The sequence below is a fragment of the Chaetomium globosum genome, genomic scaffold (assembly GCF_000143365.1).
Source record: "Chaetomium globosum CBS 148.51 scaffold_6 genomic scaffold, whole genome shotgun sequence".
In the NCBI taxonomy this organism is placed as follows: domain Eukaryota; kingdom Fungi; phylum Ascomycota; class Sordariomycetes; order Sordariales; family Chaetomiaceae; genus Chaetomium; species Chaetomium globosum.
The window spans coordinates 2,665,366-2,679,637 of record NT_165981.1 but is presented as its reverse complement, the minus strand read 5'-3'; the positions used below and the strand labels follow the sequence as shown (position 1 = coordinate 2,679,637).

The 14,272-nt window shown below is 56.3% G+C and overlaps 5 protein-coding genes across 5 annotated transcripts in view; 3 read left to right on the top strand and 2 right to left on the bottom strand.

The window, feature by feature from the left end:
* Window positions 1-515: 515 nt before the first annotated feature.
* Window positions 516-2,130, bottom strand: CHGG_09185 (uncharacterized protein; the record flags this gene model as incomplete). Its single annotated transcript, XM_001227111.1, has 3 exons — window positions 516-714; window positions 799-1,613; window positions 1,672-2,130. 3 exons carry the CDS (start codon window positions 2,128-2,130, stop codon window positions 516-518), a joined length of 1,473 nt encoding a protein of 490 aa, XP_001227112.1.
* Window positions 2,131-2,762: 632 nt separating this feature from the next.
* On the top strand, window positions 2,763-4,624 carry CHGG_09184 (uncharacterized protein; the record flags this gene model as incomplete). The annotated part of the gene is made up of 2 exons (XM_001227110.1): window positions 2,763-4,152; window positions 4,620-4,624. 2 exons carry the CDS (start codon window positions 2,763-2,765, stop codon window positions 4,622-4,624), a joined length of 1,395 nt encoding a protein of 464 aa, XP_001227111.1.
* A 305-nt stretch (window positions 4,625-4,929) lies between these two features.
* On the bottom strand, window positions 4,930-6,871 carry CHGG_09183 (uncharacterized protein; the record flags this gene model as incomplete). Its single annotated transcript, XM_001227109.1, has 2 exons — window positions 4,930-6,803; window positions 6,862-6,871. 2 exons carry the CDS (start codon window positions 6,869-6,871, stop codon window positions 4,930-4,932), a joined length of 1,884 nt encoding a protein of 627 aa, XP_001227110.1.
* Window positions 6,872-8,059: 1,188 nt separating this feature from the next.
* On the top strand, window positions 8,060-10,425 carry CHGG_09182 (uncharacterized protein; the record flags this gene model as incomplete). Its single annotated transcript, XM_001227108.1, has 8 exons — window positions 8,060-8,237; window positions 8,295-8,848; window positions 9,113-9,194; window positions 9,333-9,483; window positions 9,542-9,830; window positions 9,932-10,156; window positions 10,222-10,297; window positions 10,355-10,425. The coding sequence occupies 8 exons, from the start codon at window positions 8,060-8,062 to the stop codon at window positions 10,423-10,425; spliced, it is 1,626 nt and encodes a 541-aa protein (XP_001227109.1).
* Window positions 10,426-14,106: 3,681 nt separating this feature from the next.
* The window catches only part of CHGG_09181 (uncharacterized protein), a gene marked incomplete at both ends in the record, with an annotated part of 1,814 nt that continues 1,648 nt past the window's right edge, over window positions 14,107-14,272 (top strand). Inside the window, one exon of the mRNA XM_001227107.1 lies at window positions 14,107-14,110. Coding sequence (XP_001227108.1) covers window positions 14,107-14,110 — 4 coding nt within the window. The remainder of the gene's footprint in view (window positions 14,111-14,272) is intronic.

Sequence of the window (14,272 nt, the reverse complement as noted above, 5' to 3'; positions counted from 1 at the left end):
CTTGGATGAAGCAAGGCGTTTGTGTTGGTTGGTTGGTTGGACCTCAAAAAAAAAAGAAGAATTACGGCATAGTATTCTTTTTCATAAACGGAGCAGAGCATCGCATAGCATAGCATTGCGTGCCTTGGTTTAGTTTTTAGATGAGCGTCGGGCTTGGGTTGTGCTGCGGACGAGGAGAGAAAGAGACTCTTGTTCCGTCTGCTCAGTTTTGGGTTGCCTGTCTTGCTTTGGTTGCGAGCATGTCTTGAGTTCTGCCAGTAGGACATCGTTGGTTTCACGTTTGGGCACCAAGATAGCTCATGGGAGGGTGCATTCTTGCCTGCATTCACAGATCATCTCTCGGAGAAACACCGTTCTACCCTCCTAGTTAGGTATCATACAATCAATGCTCTCAACTCTTTCTGGGTACGGTCATTCATCAGCGACGGACGGGCAAGCTACCGTCTTCTTGGCATTGGTTGTGCTTGTTTTGATTGTCATGTATCTACAACTCCCCGCCAGCGATTCCTCCCCATCTACGCCCTCTCACTCCCTCTCAACCGGACCGCCTGCCCGTACTTTTGCAGTTTGGTGATCAGCTGGTCGCCCTGGCGCACCACGTCCTGGTACTGCTTGTTCTTGTCGTCGGGTCGGTTCGTCTCGATGACGCCGTGGCCCGCGACGCGGTCAATGGTGCAGGGAATGCGGCCGGCGGCGATGAACTTGGCGAGATCGCTGGTGGGATAGGAATGTTAGCATACAATTTCCACACAGAGGCATTGTCATTGCTAGGTTAGGGAAAGACAAGCGGCGGCTTACCGGTCCAAAAAGTCCACCGTCACGCCAAAGTCGTTGGCCATGCTGTCGAGCCCGACCACGCGGTAGCTCTGCAGAAGCTGCTGGTAGGCACGGAGGCGCATCTCGCGGATGAACCAGCCTTTGTGCTCATGCAGGTAACGGTCCTGTGTGAGGAATTGCTCCTCGACGAGCGCCAACGCCTGGAAGAAGAGCTTGTATCGGCCGTTGTACAGGCTGCTCACGAGCTGCGCGAGCGGGCCGAAGTCGACCGCCATTTCCGCCTCGGGCTGGTCGACGCTAGTTCCCAGGGTAGTGAGATTCACAGCTGTGATCTTAGCACTCGAGGGAGCCGCACTGGCGTCCTGCATCTCGGCGTCGACGCCAGGCCCCGCGGAAATAGCACCGGTCAGTGCGAGTAACTTATCCTCACCATCGCCCAGAATCGCCCTGATTTCGGGGGCGTCAACGACCTTGGACTTGAAATCGACGCGCTTGAGCGAGACGGAGCCGGCGAGCACCGCGTAGATGACCAGGTTGCTGTAGCTGCAGAGCTCGTACGAGGTAAAGGTCGACAGACTGTCAAGCAGGAGCGGGGCCGCAAGGTTGTAGCTGCGGGCCGTCAATAGATACAAGCCCTCGTAGGCCTTAAGGCGGTTCCGTCGGTCCCAGTCACCACCGCTCTCTACCAGCGCCTTGGCGCGCTCGACGTGCTTCTTGACGAGGTGCTTGTCGCCATAGAAGAGGCCCATGCGGATGATGGCGAGGACCAGGTCGATTTTAGTGCCTAAAATGCCCGTATTCTCGAAGACATCTTCGTATGCCGCGATGGCTTTGTCCTGTAAGATGACTACGGTTAACTCGGGTTTTGTATTATGTATTGTTTGGCCTGCGCACCTTGTCGCCCACCCTGGCCCAGAACTCGGCTCTCTTGCCCCGCGCAGCCTGGATCTCCGTCTCACCGGCTTGCTCCACAGCGTCATCCTCCTCCTTTTGAAACTGTTCCAGCTCTTTATCATTATCGGCCTGCAGCGACTGGTACAGGGCCTCGTCCCAAGGCAGGTTTATGCTGCCGGTCGAACCCCTGCTCGCGATCATACCAACAAGACTGCTCTTCCTGCTTGTCGGCTTCCCTGGGGCACTCGAACCACCCTCGCCAACCCCGTTCAGAACGCCGTCTATCGGGTGTGCGAGGAAGCGGTAGAAGGGCGCCATCTTGTGCTCCGAAATGGCATCCTGGACCTGCTTGGCGGCCGCCTGTTGGGCTGTCTTGGGGGCGTCTGGGTTGGTGAGACAAAAAACATGCTGGGCCAGCGGCAGGAGAGGCCATTTCGCATATTGCGGATCGGAGCCCATCTTGTTGGCGTGGTCGTGTGGGGTGTGGGATGTGGGTGTGTTTATGAGGGGAAGTGGCCGAGGGGAGCAGCTCTCGGGTCGGTAGCCACCTTATTTGTTCGAGTTCAAAATGTCGCCGAGGTTAGCTAAATACACCCAGTGTCATTCGGTCGGCTGAGTCGATTCCGGGGTTGAGGCTGTCTTTGATATTATTGTGGTGCAGATGCAAGTTCCAAGGGAAGGCGGGAAGCTTGGGTCAGCTCTCCCAAGAGTCGTTGGCTCAGGCGAGATCCGCAAGGCTGCCAGAGCTCGCGTCACTGCCAATGCGGGCTGTAGTGACGGACTCTGATTCGTTACGGCAGCGCTGAGGCGGGGCCAGAGCCAGCACCAGCGAACACCCCTGCGAGCTGGAAGGCCCACACGTCCCGTCTCGCCTTCCAGTTCCATTCTTCAACTCCTGTTACAATCCTACAAAGCATAACAAACAAAAAGCCGAATTCTAATAATACTTTCCCCCGGTTCCAACTTTTTCCTTTCAAATATTTCCGAATTGCTCATTACAATTGACCAGCGCCATTCACATTTTCTCTCGGACTTGGCGAAAATAGAAGCAAAAAATATACAACCACGCCGGCGGCACCTTGACGACCGCCATGGCCGGCGATCACGACAACGATGACCTGCCGCAGCCTTTTGACGCGAAGAAATTAGCCCCTGCTAATAAGCGACAACGATCTATCTCACCAAGCGGAAGCGGGAACGCGAGCGCCGCGGGTGACCCCCCGCGCAAGCTCAAGCGGCCCGGCCAGCGCGCCCGCATCACCGACGCCGAGCGCGAGCAGATCCGGCAGCGGGCCCTCGAACGCGAACGACATGCCCAGCAACAGGCGGCGGCAGAGGAGGCGAGGCAACGGTCGGGCATCAACGACGTGGTGCGCGCGCACTACAACGCGGTCCCCGAGCGCGGTCGCGAGTGGCGCAAGACAGACAGCCGGATCAAGGGCCTAAGGTCGTTCAACAATTGGGTCAAGAGCTGTATCATTCAGAAATTCTCGCCTGATGAGGATCACGCGCCCGGTGCGATGGAGCAGGGGATCAGCTCTGGGAATAAGCTACTTGTGTTGGACATTGGGTGTGGCAAGGGTGGGGATCTGTTCAAGTGGCAGCAGGCGCCACAGACGGTGGATTTGTATGTTGGCCTGGACCCAGCGGAAGTATCAATTGATCAGGCACGGGAAAGATACCGGAGCATGTCCAACCGCGGGGGTGGGCGAGGCGGCAGGGGCGGCCATCGGCGCCCTGCCCGTATCTTTGACTCTCGCTTTCACGTCAAGGATTGCTACGCCGAGACGATTGGCGACATCGACATTGTGCGACAAGTCGGGTTCTCGGGTTCCAGCGTCAGCAGCAATCGTGGGTTTGACGTCGTCAGCATGATGTTTTGCATGCACTACGCCTTCGAGACCGAAGAGAAAGCCCGGCAAATGCTCAAGAACGTGTCTGGCGCCCTGCGCAAGGGCGGGCGCTTCATCGGAACCATCCCCAACTCGGATGTCATCACCAACAAAGTGGTTGCTTTCAACAAGCGCATGGAAGAGAAGAAAGCCAAGGCCGCTGCCGCTGCCTCAACCGAAAAACCGGCATCCGAACCAGCTCCGTCCAACACCACACCCGAACCCTCCTCACCAAAAGACGACGGCGAACTCGAAGAAGGCGAAGCAGAAGATGAAAAAGAGGAAGGCGAGGCCGAAGAGACAGCCTCATGGGGCAACGACATCTACCGGGTGCGCTTCCCGGGTCCGACCCCGTCCGACGGGATATTCCGCCCGCCCTTCGGGTGGAAGTACAATTTCTTCCTGCACGAGGCCGTCGAGGAGGTGCCCGAGTACGTGGTGCCGTGGGAGGCGTTCCGCGCATTGGCCGAGGATTACAATCTAGAGTTGCAGTACCACAAGCCGTTCGCCGAGGTGTGGGAAACGGAGAAGGACGACCGCGAGCTGGGCGCCCTGAGCGAGCGCATGGGCGTGCGGGACCGCTCGTCGGGTAAGCTGCTGGTTAGCGAGGAGGAGATGGAGGCGGCCGGGTTTTATGTGGCGTTCTGTTTCTATCGGGTATAATAACCCTTCGGAGGTTCATACTCTGACAAGTTTCCCATCTGGTTTTTCCGTAGGCCTTCGAGGAAAGAGCCGACTGAACTCGGCGCTTGATTTCGGGGCTCTATTCTTGGGAGATAAAAAGGTGCTCGATACGAAAACAGGCCGGAGTTCGAAGGGAGTTCCGCCTGTCACCGCGCATTACACGCGAAGGGGCTGTTTCCATGCCTTTCGATCGGCGAGGATCCTCCACAATTGAAATGATAAAAGCACCATACTTCTTCTCCGTTCCGGTGCTCGGATATGCTGGACAACCTGCTCCTCCATGAAATTTCCCCCAGCAACAGGTGAATGCCGAGCGGGATCAACGGGTATTACAAGTACGATTAGACACTAAAAACACTCCGCTTACTACAGGTTAAAGAGGAAAGAAAAGCCTGTGTGGGTATCATATTCCCCCTCCGACCTCCTAGATGGCCCGGGGAGGTCTGCGGGCCAGATATCTGCGAAAAGATATCAACCGAAAAACAACACCCCTCTTTAACAAAACCCGTCCACCCGACCAATCCAAAAAGTAAATAAATAAAGACTCCGCCGAATGCACCTCTCTTTCTCTCCTGTAACCTGTATGTAGCCTACCGAGCTTCACCTCCACGCCCCTATCCGACCTCTTTCTCTGCGGCCTTCCCACTCCTCAAGTCCACCACCTCGTTCGACGCCCTACACCCTACATAGAGCTCGTCGAGCGCCGCCAGATCATAAACACGGCCAGCGCTGCGCAGGACGTAGCTCCGAGCGCCATGTAAAGGCTGGTGTGATCCGGCGGTTCCTCTGACTTGGGGAAGGCGGTGCTGGGGTTAGTAGCGGCCTCGGCAAAGGCGACGAACAGCTCACTGATGCTGTGCCAGGTGACGCTGACGTGCAGCGGGGCGGACATGTTGAGCGCGGCGGTGTAGGCGTCGGGCTGCAGCTCGCTGCGCTGGGTGGTCTTGTCGCGGTCGGCCTTGAGCGCCGTGTAGATGGCGGGCAGCTCGTCGAGCTGCGGGTACCGCTTGCGCAGCTCCACCACGTGCGTGAAGGAGTCGGGCTCCGACGAGTCGTACGCGTAGCAGATCAGGTCGCACGCGTCGAGCTTGGCTTGGTTTTCGAGAATGGCAGGCTCCAGCTCGCCCAGTTCTTCGAGGATCAGGTAGCACTGCTTGCCGCCGTGCAGCTCGACGCTGTTGACGGCGCGGCGGGGTTTGATGGTTGGGTGGTAGAGCGAGTCGAAGGGGCGATTGAGGAAAGCGTCGAGGAGCGAGGACTTGCCGGACCCGGCGGAGCCGATGAGGTAGCAAAGGACGACGTTGCGCTCGACACGGCCCGGCCTCCGCCTCCGCTTTCGCGGCTTGGTTACCTTGAGGGCAGCGGTTGTCGAGTCCCACGAGTTGGGTCCCTCAAATCCGAGATAAGCAAGGTATTCGAGAGTAGTCTTGGGTTCCAGGAAGGTTGTCATGCTCCATTGCGCAAGCCATCCCTGCAGTGTGATGTGACCGGCCTCGTTCCGGACAGTGGATGAGGGGAATGATGTTTCCATCCAGGAGTGTGGTAGCCCAGGGGTGGGCGCAAACAGCGCCGCGAGTTCCTGGTCGTTGAGTCCGCCATCACTATCCTTGTCGAATGTCAAGAATAAATCCATAAAGAAGCGATACCCTGCTGGGCTGAGTTCTGCAGAGGCATAGTCTGGCACCTCGAACCGCGGACGGAGGAAGCCGTCCTCTAAGCTCAGGCTGTCTGTGTAATGGTGTTTCCTGAGGATAATCCATATCGTCTCGTGGCGCCCTTTTTCCGCGTACAGTTTGTTCAGCTGCAAAAATGCGTACAAGTCAAGACCGTTTTCGGTATTGGACGTCGGGGCCGCCTTATTAACGGCCGCCTTGATGTTGTGTAGTTCGGTGGGAGACAAGGGCTTGCCGAACGACTTGACCTGGAAATCGTGCATCTCCTGGTCGTTCAGATAACCGTCCTGGTCCTTGTCACACAGGTAGAAGACCCTTTTCAACGCAGCCATGCATGCGGGCTTCAACTGCCCTTCCTTGTGGTCATACAGCGGTGCAATCGGGTGGGTGACGGCCTTTTGGCACAGGTAGAAGACTTCGATGACGTTATGTTGGTCCTTGGCGCTCGTACGGATGCAAGAGTCGATTTCTCTAAACTCGGCCATGACCGGCAGCATCTCTTCCTCGACCACCTGAGGTGTGCTTCCTGACCCTGCGAGATCCGACTTGTTGGCGCACAACACGACTGGAACGTTGACCCCGAGCGAGCGGAAGTAGGGCATCCAGAACAGGGCCACGCGTTCGTAGCTGTAGTGGTCCGCGTAGACCAGCAGGATCACGTTGCATTTTCGAATCTCCTTGCGCAGAGTCGTTCGGTCTTGGGGGCGGGCGGATGTATCGACGATGGTGGTCACGACATTCTCGGGGGTGCCGGTGGTTGGGGGGATGGTGACCTGGGGCAGAACGGTTTGGATCTTGTTGGAGACGAAGGCGTCCTTTACGAGCGAGGCGATGAGGCTTGATTTGCCCGTCCCCTCATCGCCGCAGACGCAAATCCTAACAGCTGCGGCCGGTCAGCTAAATTTGGAGGTTGGGGGGAGAAACCGTGGGGTTCGTCATACCTGTAGTCATTGTGGGCATTCACAGTCTTCTCGTTGCTCCTGTTCTTCCTCAAGGTGATGCCATGGTTCTGGAAACCGAGATTGGGGAGAAGCTAGCAGTGCACAAGCGAATAAATCAAATTTGCGGGGGGCGAACAATCAAGGCGGTAAACGTGGGTTGGATCAAATCATAGCTCGCTTTGCGGGTTGACAGACTTCGATGATGAGTTCAGGTCGCCAGCTGGCGTCCTTTTTCGGATGTTAGCTCCTGAAGCCCCGCAACTTGACGCCCTCAAACAGCTCATGCTGCAGGTTGCATTGGGCTCATCCCCCACGCCCATACTCGGTACCGTGTGTATACGGTGTACTGAACGTGGTGGCCCCAACAAGCAACAACCTACCCCGAGATTGAACAATGCAATTGCTACGATACTGGATACCATTAGGCGAATGGCGGCAATGACGAAGTATTTTAAAACTGTTATTGGATGCATCACAGCTTGAACACCGACACTGGTCCGCCAACTAGGATAGCAGGCCCCCTCGAAAGTTGTATACAAATGGACTTCATCCAACGATTCAGACTGTGCTTACGATGCATGTCTGAGCATCCAATGCTTCGTGTGGTCTCCCAACAATGTTCAGCTTCCATGAGTAGGGGATTTCATCACACCGCCGGTGTTTGGGGGGCCATGAGAAGGTTGAGCGCCCCTAGCACCTAAATTATGTTCGTCTCTGGGAGTGGTTGTGGAAGCGCCCATAGGCGGTCTCCTGTTCATTTGACATGAGGCGAGCTCAGGCAAGTGAATGTCCCGCGAACGAACTCCCTACATACCCCACACCGTCCCCGCCGTACCGTCGATCCTGGACAGGCCAGCTCCCAGGATGCATTCCCCTGTCGCATGTCCCTTGGCTCCTAATCCGGACCATTCGATGTTACAACGCGCCGTCGAACGGCTCGTCGGTTGCTGCGGAGCGTATGGAACCGGCGATGTCTGCGACACCTATTCAACCTCAACCCGCACGACATACCTATATCTGTATACACTCATGTTACTCAACGACACCCTTCCCGAGTACAAAGTTCCTTGCTGTCTGACCGAATCATTCAACCGTCTTGGCGCTTTGTATAGCTCCCGACACCCCGCAGCCACCATGTTGTAAGAATTGAAATGGGATCAAAGAAAATGGCTGCAACTTCCTTGGGACGGTTTGCGCCATGGCCCGGCGGTGGCTGACGGTTTTGCTTTCTCGTAGTGTTCTTCCACCCCCGCCGAGGTACCCATCGGGCACAGGATACAATGGCCTCCCCGCGGGCACACCAATGCCGATGATCGAGACAAACAACGTCCTCAGTAACCCCTCGGGGCCCGAGTACCAGTTCCTAGTCGGCGAGGGTATGATTCCCCATAAATCACAGAACTGCATTGCTGGGCCGACCCTAACTCTACCAGGGTTATATGTGTTAAAGGATGATCTGCATCTTGCGACCCCTCCACCACACCCCTCCGAAGCCCCGTTGGTCAATCCGAATCCCCTCGCGACAGCCCCCCAGCCCGCGACCGCCGGCACCCGACTTACCCTATTAAACCTCGACGTCAACCCGCAGTCGCCTGCCGTCTACCGAACGAGTTCGCGATCCGATGGCGCACAGGGGAGCATACAGGAGAACCAGGACGAGAGTCAGTCGTCGACTGATGTGCGCGAGAGCAGCAGTGATGCCGGCCGTATCAGCTCTACCGAGGGCCATCAGCTGGCCAGAGCGAACACCAACACGCCGGCGTTTGGCGAGGGCAACACTCTCCTCGCGCCGGTAGCCCAGAAAGATCCAAGCAAGCGGCGCAAGCCCAAGAACAACATGACCAAGAGCAACTCGTCTTTCATCTCGAGAGTGATCAACCATGAGACGTTGCCCAAACGGCTGCAAGAACGGGCACGAGATGGCTTGTTTGCCTTTGCGAACATCAACCGCGCCTTCCAATGGCTGGACCTGTCTTCCCCGGCGAAGGTGAGGGGTCCGAGGGCCTGAATAGAGGCGCGCATGTTGACTGTTTCCAGGCCGAGTACTTGACCAAGATTCTATTCACCAGGGCTCACTGCCTATGCCATGACGTTAATAAGCTGACCAAGAGCCCGTCGCATATTGACGTGGTCATGGGTTTTTCCACCGGCGAGGTCATTTGGTGGGAGCCCATCACACAACGGTACACCAGGCTGAATAAGAATGTATGCGCTTCAATCCGCAAGCCCAACGCACGGCTAACGTTCATAGTCTGCCATCAACGGCACGCCCGTGTCGCAAATTGAGTGGATCCCGGGGTCCGAGAACCTCTTCCTCGCTGCCCACATGGACGGTACGTTAGTAGTATACGACAAGGAGAAGGAGGATAGTGTCTTCACCCAGGAGAGCGAGGGCAATCCCCGGTCCAGCGCCGAGACCAACGGTACTGGCAAGGTGTGCTACACGTCGCAAATCTATGTCCACAAGTCAGTCCATTCGAAAAACCAAAAGCTCAACCCGGTGTCGGTGTGGAAACTCTCCAACCATCGCATCAACGCCTTCGCCTTCTCCCCAGACAGCCAACACCTAGCCGTGGTATCCGAGGACGGCACCCTCAGGATCATAGATTACCTCAAAGAAGAGTCCGTACCCCCACTCCCCAACCTCACCCAACACCAACCAGCCAACTCACCAAACCAGACTCCTCGACCTCCACTACGCCTACTACGGCGGCCTCAGCTGCGTGTGCTGGTCGCCCGACGGCAAGTACGTGGTGACGGGCGGGCAGGACGACCTCATCTCCATCTGGTGCCCATCCGAGGCCCCCGCGCTCGTCGCCCGCTGCCAGGGCCACCACTCGTGGGTGACGTCGGTCGCCTTCGACCCCTGGCGCTGCGACGAGCGCAACTACCGCTTTGGCAGCGTGGGTGAGGACGGCAGGATCTGTCTGTGGGATTTTAGCGTCGGCATGCTGCATCGGCCGAGGGCGGTATGTGAACTTTTTCTCTCTCTCTCTCTCTCCTTGTTCGTGTGTGTTGGGTTTTGTGTGGCCGGTTGTTTGTGCTGACGGCGCGATTACACGACGAATAGGCTTCGGTCCGACAGCGGGGGTCCATCTCGTCGCGCCCGGGCGCCATCCCGCTGCTGCACCGCGCCGAGACGGCCGCGACGGCGGGGACGAGCGGCAGCGGGAGGTTGCGGTCCGACTCGAATCTCTCGTCGGCGGGCGTCGTGCTTGCGGATGGCGAGAAGGAGAAGGTGCTGCCGCATCCTGTTGCGCCGAGGGCTACCACGGCGACGTTGCCGCCGGTTTTGGTATGTTTGTTCTGGGTTTAGGGAAGTGTTTTTGGGTGGTGCTGATATTATGTGATCTGGGACAGAGCAAAACCGTCGATGATGATGTGCTGTGCTGGTTGGGATTTACGCCTGATGCGATTATCACAAGTTGCAAGACGGGTATGTATCTTGAGTGATCAGTGGGGGATGGGAGACTGAGCTAACGAGGTAATCTAGGGCATATTCGGACTTGGACGAGGCCGTCGGAGCTGGCGCAGCAGTTGGAGGAGAAGAAGGAGGATCTTTAATTCTTGGTATGAAGTCTGTGGCGGTCGTCGACATGCTGCATTGGGATTGGATAGGTGATTGGATGATTGCTAGGAGTAGGATATCTGCAGCGTCTTGGATTGGGAGAGGGATGACTGAGGCCGTGCAGCGTCGTCTACTTACCATACAGAATATATTCACAATCAGCGGACTTGGTCTTCATTTCCCCCTCCGTGGTGTAACGAGACTGTTGCGCTCTGGGGCTCGACAGCCGGGTCATGGTTGTCCCTGGGTACCGTCGCTCCGGCAGGCGGAGTGGGAACTACCAGGTAACGGGTCGGGCCCATAGCACAAGCCCTTTTCCGCATTCAGGTTCGGCGAGTAGACTTTCCACCTCACGGCTACTGTCGGTTGGGTTGATAGTGCTTCCTTGTTTTGCTCGTTACTTGGACCGCAAACTTCATCTATCCGAGACATGATTGTGATCAGCTGGAACCCATGTTGCCTCGAACCGCCGTATTCACTATAGACGAGATAGACGCATCACCGTCATGAACGGATGCTTGGATGAGACGATGCCCTCACTTCTCACATTTTTCTCCCACGCCGCGTACCACAAGGCGTGCAAGCCGGCGGCATAATGTGATCCATCATCATCACCACCAGCACCCCCGAGCCAGTCACGTCACGTCGTTCAATTGCCCACCAACACGGCAGGTCACAGTTGGTGGCGGGGGATGGGGTAGTGGCATGTTTCCTGAGTCATTGTTTTCACCAAAACACACCATGATGGCACGAACCGGCGTTGGGCGTTGTTGTTGGCTGGCGGGCATCAGGTATTTCAGGGTTGTCAGGTCTCAACTTCACCCACCCTTGCTCTCTTGGCTCGGCCGAACTGCTTGTCCTGCCGAGCCTGCATATGCAGCCCAGCAACAGGGATTCAGATTGCGTCGTCCGGCTGCCGAGCATGTGTGGTACGGTGCCTGCAGGGGCTTTGGGACGACCCCTCGGGTATTGAACACCCGAGGGCCGAGACCAAGTCGGTTGTGTGTGTGTCTGTTGACGTCGGGTGGCGACGGAGGTAGTTTGCACATGCGCTGAGGGGAAGGTCATGTTGCCGGTGTAACTATTTTGTTTGGTCTCCCTCGGCTCGGTTTTGCGGGAGAAAACCGAGTTGCTCGGTCGGATTCCGATAGGGCTGGAGGTGTGAGTGTCATGTTTGACGATTTTGTGGACCCAGGGTGATAAGTTTATCATGGTGGTTATGCGGCATATGGCATGGGTTGAGATGGTGTGCATGCACCTCCGAGTTCAACGGCACCCTGGTGGACCATGATATGCAAGGGATGCCGGACGCTTTCCGAAAGAGTCGGCGACACCACTTCACCGTTGACATTTTTGATGGTCCCCTGCCGTCCCATGAAGCGGGAGGAAGGGGCCGAAAAGAAAATGTGAGATTTTTTTAGGCGAATATGGCGCAATTCGCCAACGTGTTTCAAGGTTGACAACCAACTGGGTCCGATCCCAGCTGTGTCTTGCGGTGAGTCAAAGAGGGGTTTTTCTCTTGATATCGGGGCCCGTTCCAGGCCCTCGCGATGACGAGAGTGAGCGAGGTGAACGAACCAATGGCGGTGGTCGGGGCAGTATCCGATCGTCGGCGTGCGGGATCGGTGATGTGAGTGATACCATGATACAGATATCGGCGGGTTCCAAAACAGGTTCCTAAACCAATGGTTGCAGGACTCTGGGATTGTATAATCCCAGTTGAAGGGGGAACAGCGCGTAATTACCCTTGATGCTGTTGACGGCATCCAGAGTTGTATGATGTCTCTGTGACGGCAAGATGTGGCAAGCACCGGGAATTACCACTTGTTCAGCGGATCACTGGCGACGGGAAGGCGACGGGAACTCGGCATCTACCGGCGATCATCCTGATAAGCCTTGTGTCAGGTTCGGCGGGTATCCACCAAAGCAATGCAGTTTTGCTCGATTTTGCTGCTTTTTGGCTTTGAAGTTGGTGGATCACGGTCGCATTTGGGGGCTCGTTCGCAAAGTTCGTTCGGCAGTCCAGACCCCTGGACGCTGCCCGTGTCCGCTTTCCCGTGGATCGCTGATTGTCAAATTTCATGAAAAGATTTTTAACGTCCGATAGGGAACCAGGTGTTCCATACGGTCGTCCGAACCTGGGAGGGGCGTTTAAGTCCATCCGGATGAACAAAAACTGGTAATTGAGTGATAAGATCGGATGGGAAAGATTGAAGTGATGACTGATCGATCAGCCAAGTCGGGCGGCCTTCTAGACTTTTTAAGTGGGACCGGATGTGTTCCTGGACCCTGGCCTGAACCAAAACCCAACCCAAAACGAATCATAAAACTGCGCCCAAAATGAGCAATCAGTGTCAACGTCAGCGAGGTACCTGACTTCGATGTTCTTATGTATTACATAGAGGTGCTTTTCCGGACCCCCTTGCTCCGGATCTGCCAACTGTTCAGGTCACCGGATACTCATCAAAGCTGAAAAGTATCAGGAACGCGCTGCGCAATGTTGTTTGCTGTGCCCCTCCATGCTGCTGAGTCCGTTGGCCTCGAGTGTTTCCGTCAGCGGCCAAGCTGGTGAATTGCCCAATCGGAGCCCCCAACTGCACCACAGCCCTGCCTTTGCGACAAGCAGATCCAAAAATGAAACCCCACGCTGAATCGCTCGCCTGATACTTCGTACCCCACCGCCAAAGCTGCCTTGCTGGTGGGGCTGGCGGCTTTTTCTCATTTTTTTCTTATTTTTCTTCTTGCTTTGCTTTGCTGAACTTCGTTTCTGGCAGATGGCCCCCACTTTCCCGCCAAGTGACTTGTGTGAAGTGTGACTAACGACCCGGGCACGATGAGCAACCCAAGTATTGCGTATATTCGAGTGCTCGGTGTTGGCGAAGACAGCATTCCAAGCGCTAAGTTACAAGTTGGGGGCGTCGTGTAGCCTCCCGCCTCTCAGCCGCTTCGGTCGTCTCTTCTATGCGTTGCCTGGTACGCCTAGCACCGTGCCGCGGGGTTACCAAGTTCCTTGGGGACGCAGCAAAGTCGCTAGCACACTGCCCGCAGTACCGGAAGTACCGGGCGGTGAGCAGCTATTAATGTGGCCCATCTCGTAATGCCCAGAGCATCCTTGCTTATCCGATGGGTGACATGGGAAGGCAGGCATGGGCTGGGCCTTGCTTGCCGTGGGAACCCTGCACATGCCATGCCACGCCACCTTGACGGTTCCCGTCTCTTTGGATCATCAATTTTCTCTCTTCAGCCCGTGCATCCCGCAATCACGCACCCTCCTACCTTTTTTTACATATGAACCAAGTATCCCTTAGGTCCCCCCGTGGACCCCCCCTATCTCTTCCTACTCGTCGAATCATCGCCACCATCGTCACCACGACCCCCCACCTGCAACCTCGACCATGCGGTCCTTTAATCCCTTCACTGCGGTGACCGGGAGATATACCCTCTTCGAGATCCGGTAAGTCGTAAAGTTATTTGTACGGCTGGCTGCCAGCACGTAACTCCGTTCGCATGCTGACCATGCAAATGTGTCAACGACAGGCTCGAGAACGATTTTATTGTGTTTCGGGGCAACGATCATGAGGCCTCGGGCCAACTACTCAAAGGCACAGTCGTGCTTTGCCTGTCCTCGCCGCTCAGGCTTGAAGACATTCATTTAAAGCTAATAGGGACTGCTCACTATGCGTACGTTGCTGCGTTTGCTTGAACGAAGGTCTCTCGGAAAATGCTAATGTTTCTGCAGCTGGACCGAGGCGAAAGTAACAGCTCTGGGATATCTATCCACAAAGTCGACAAGACTGTGCCGTTTCTCGACCATCGATGGGCTCTGTTCGAAGGGATAGGTGC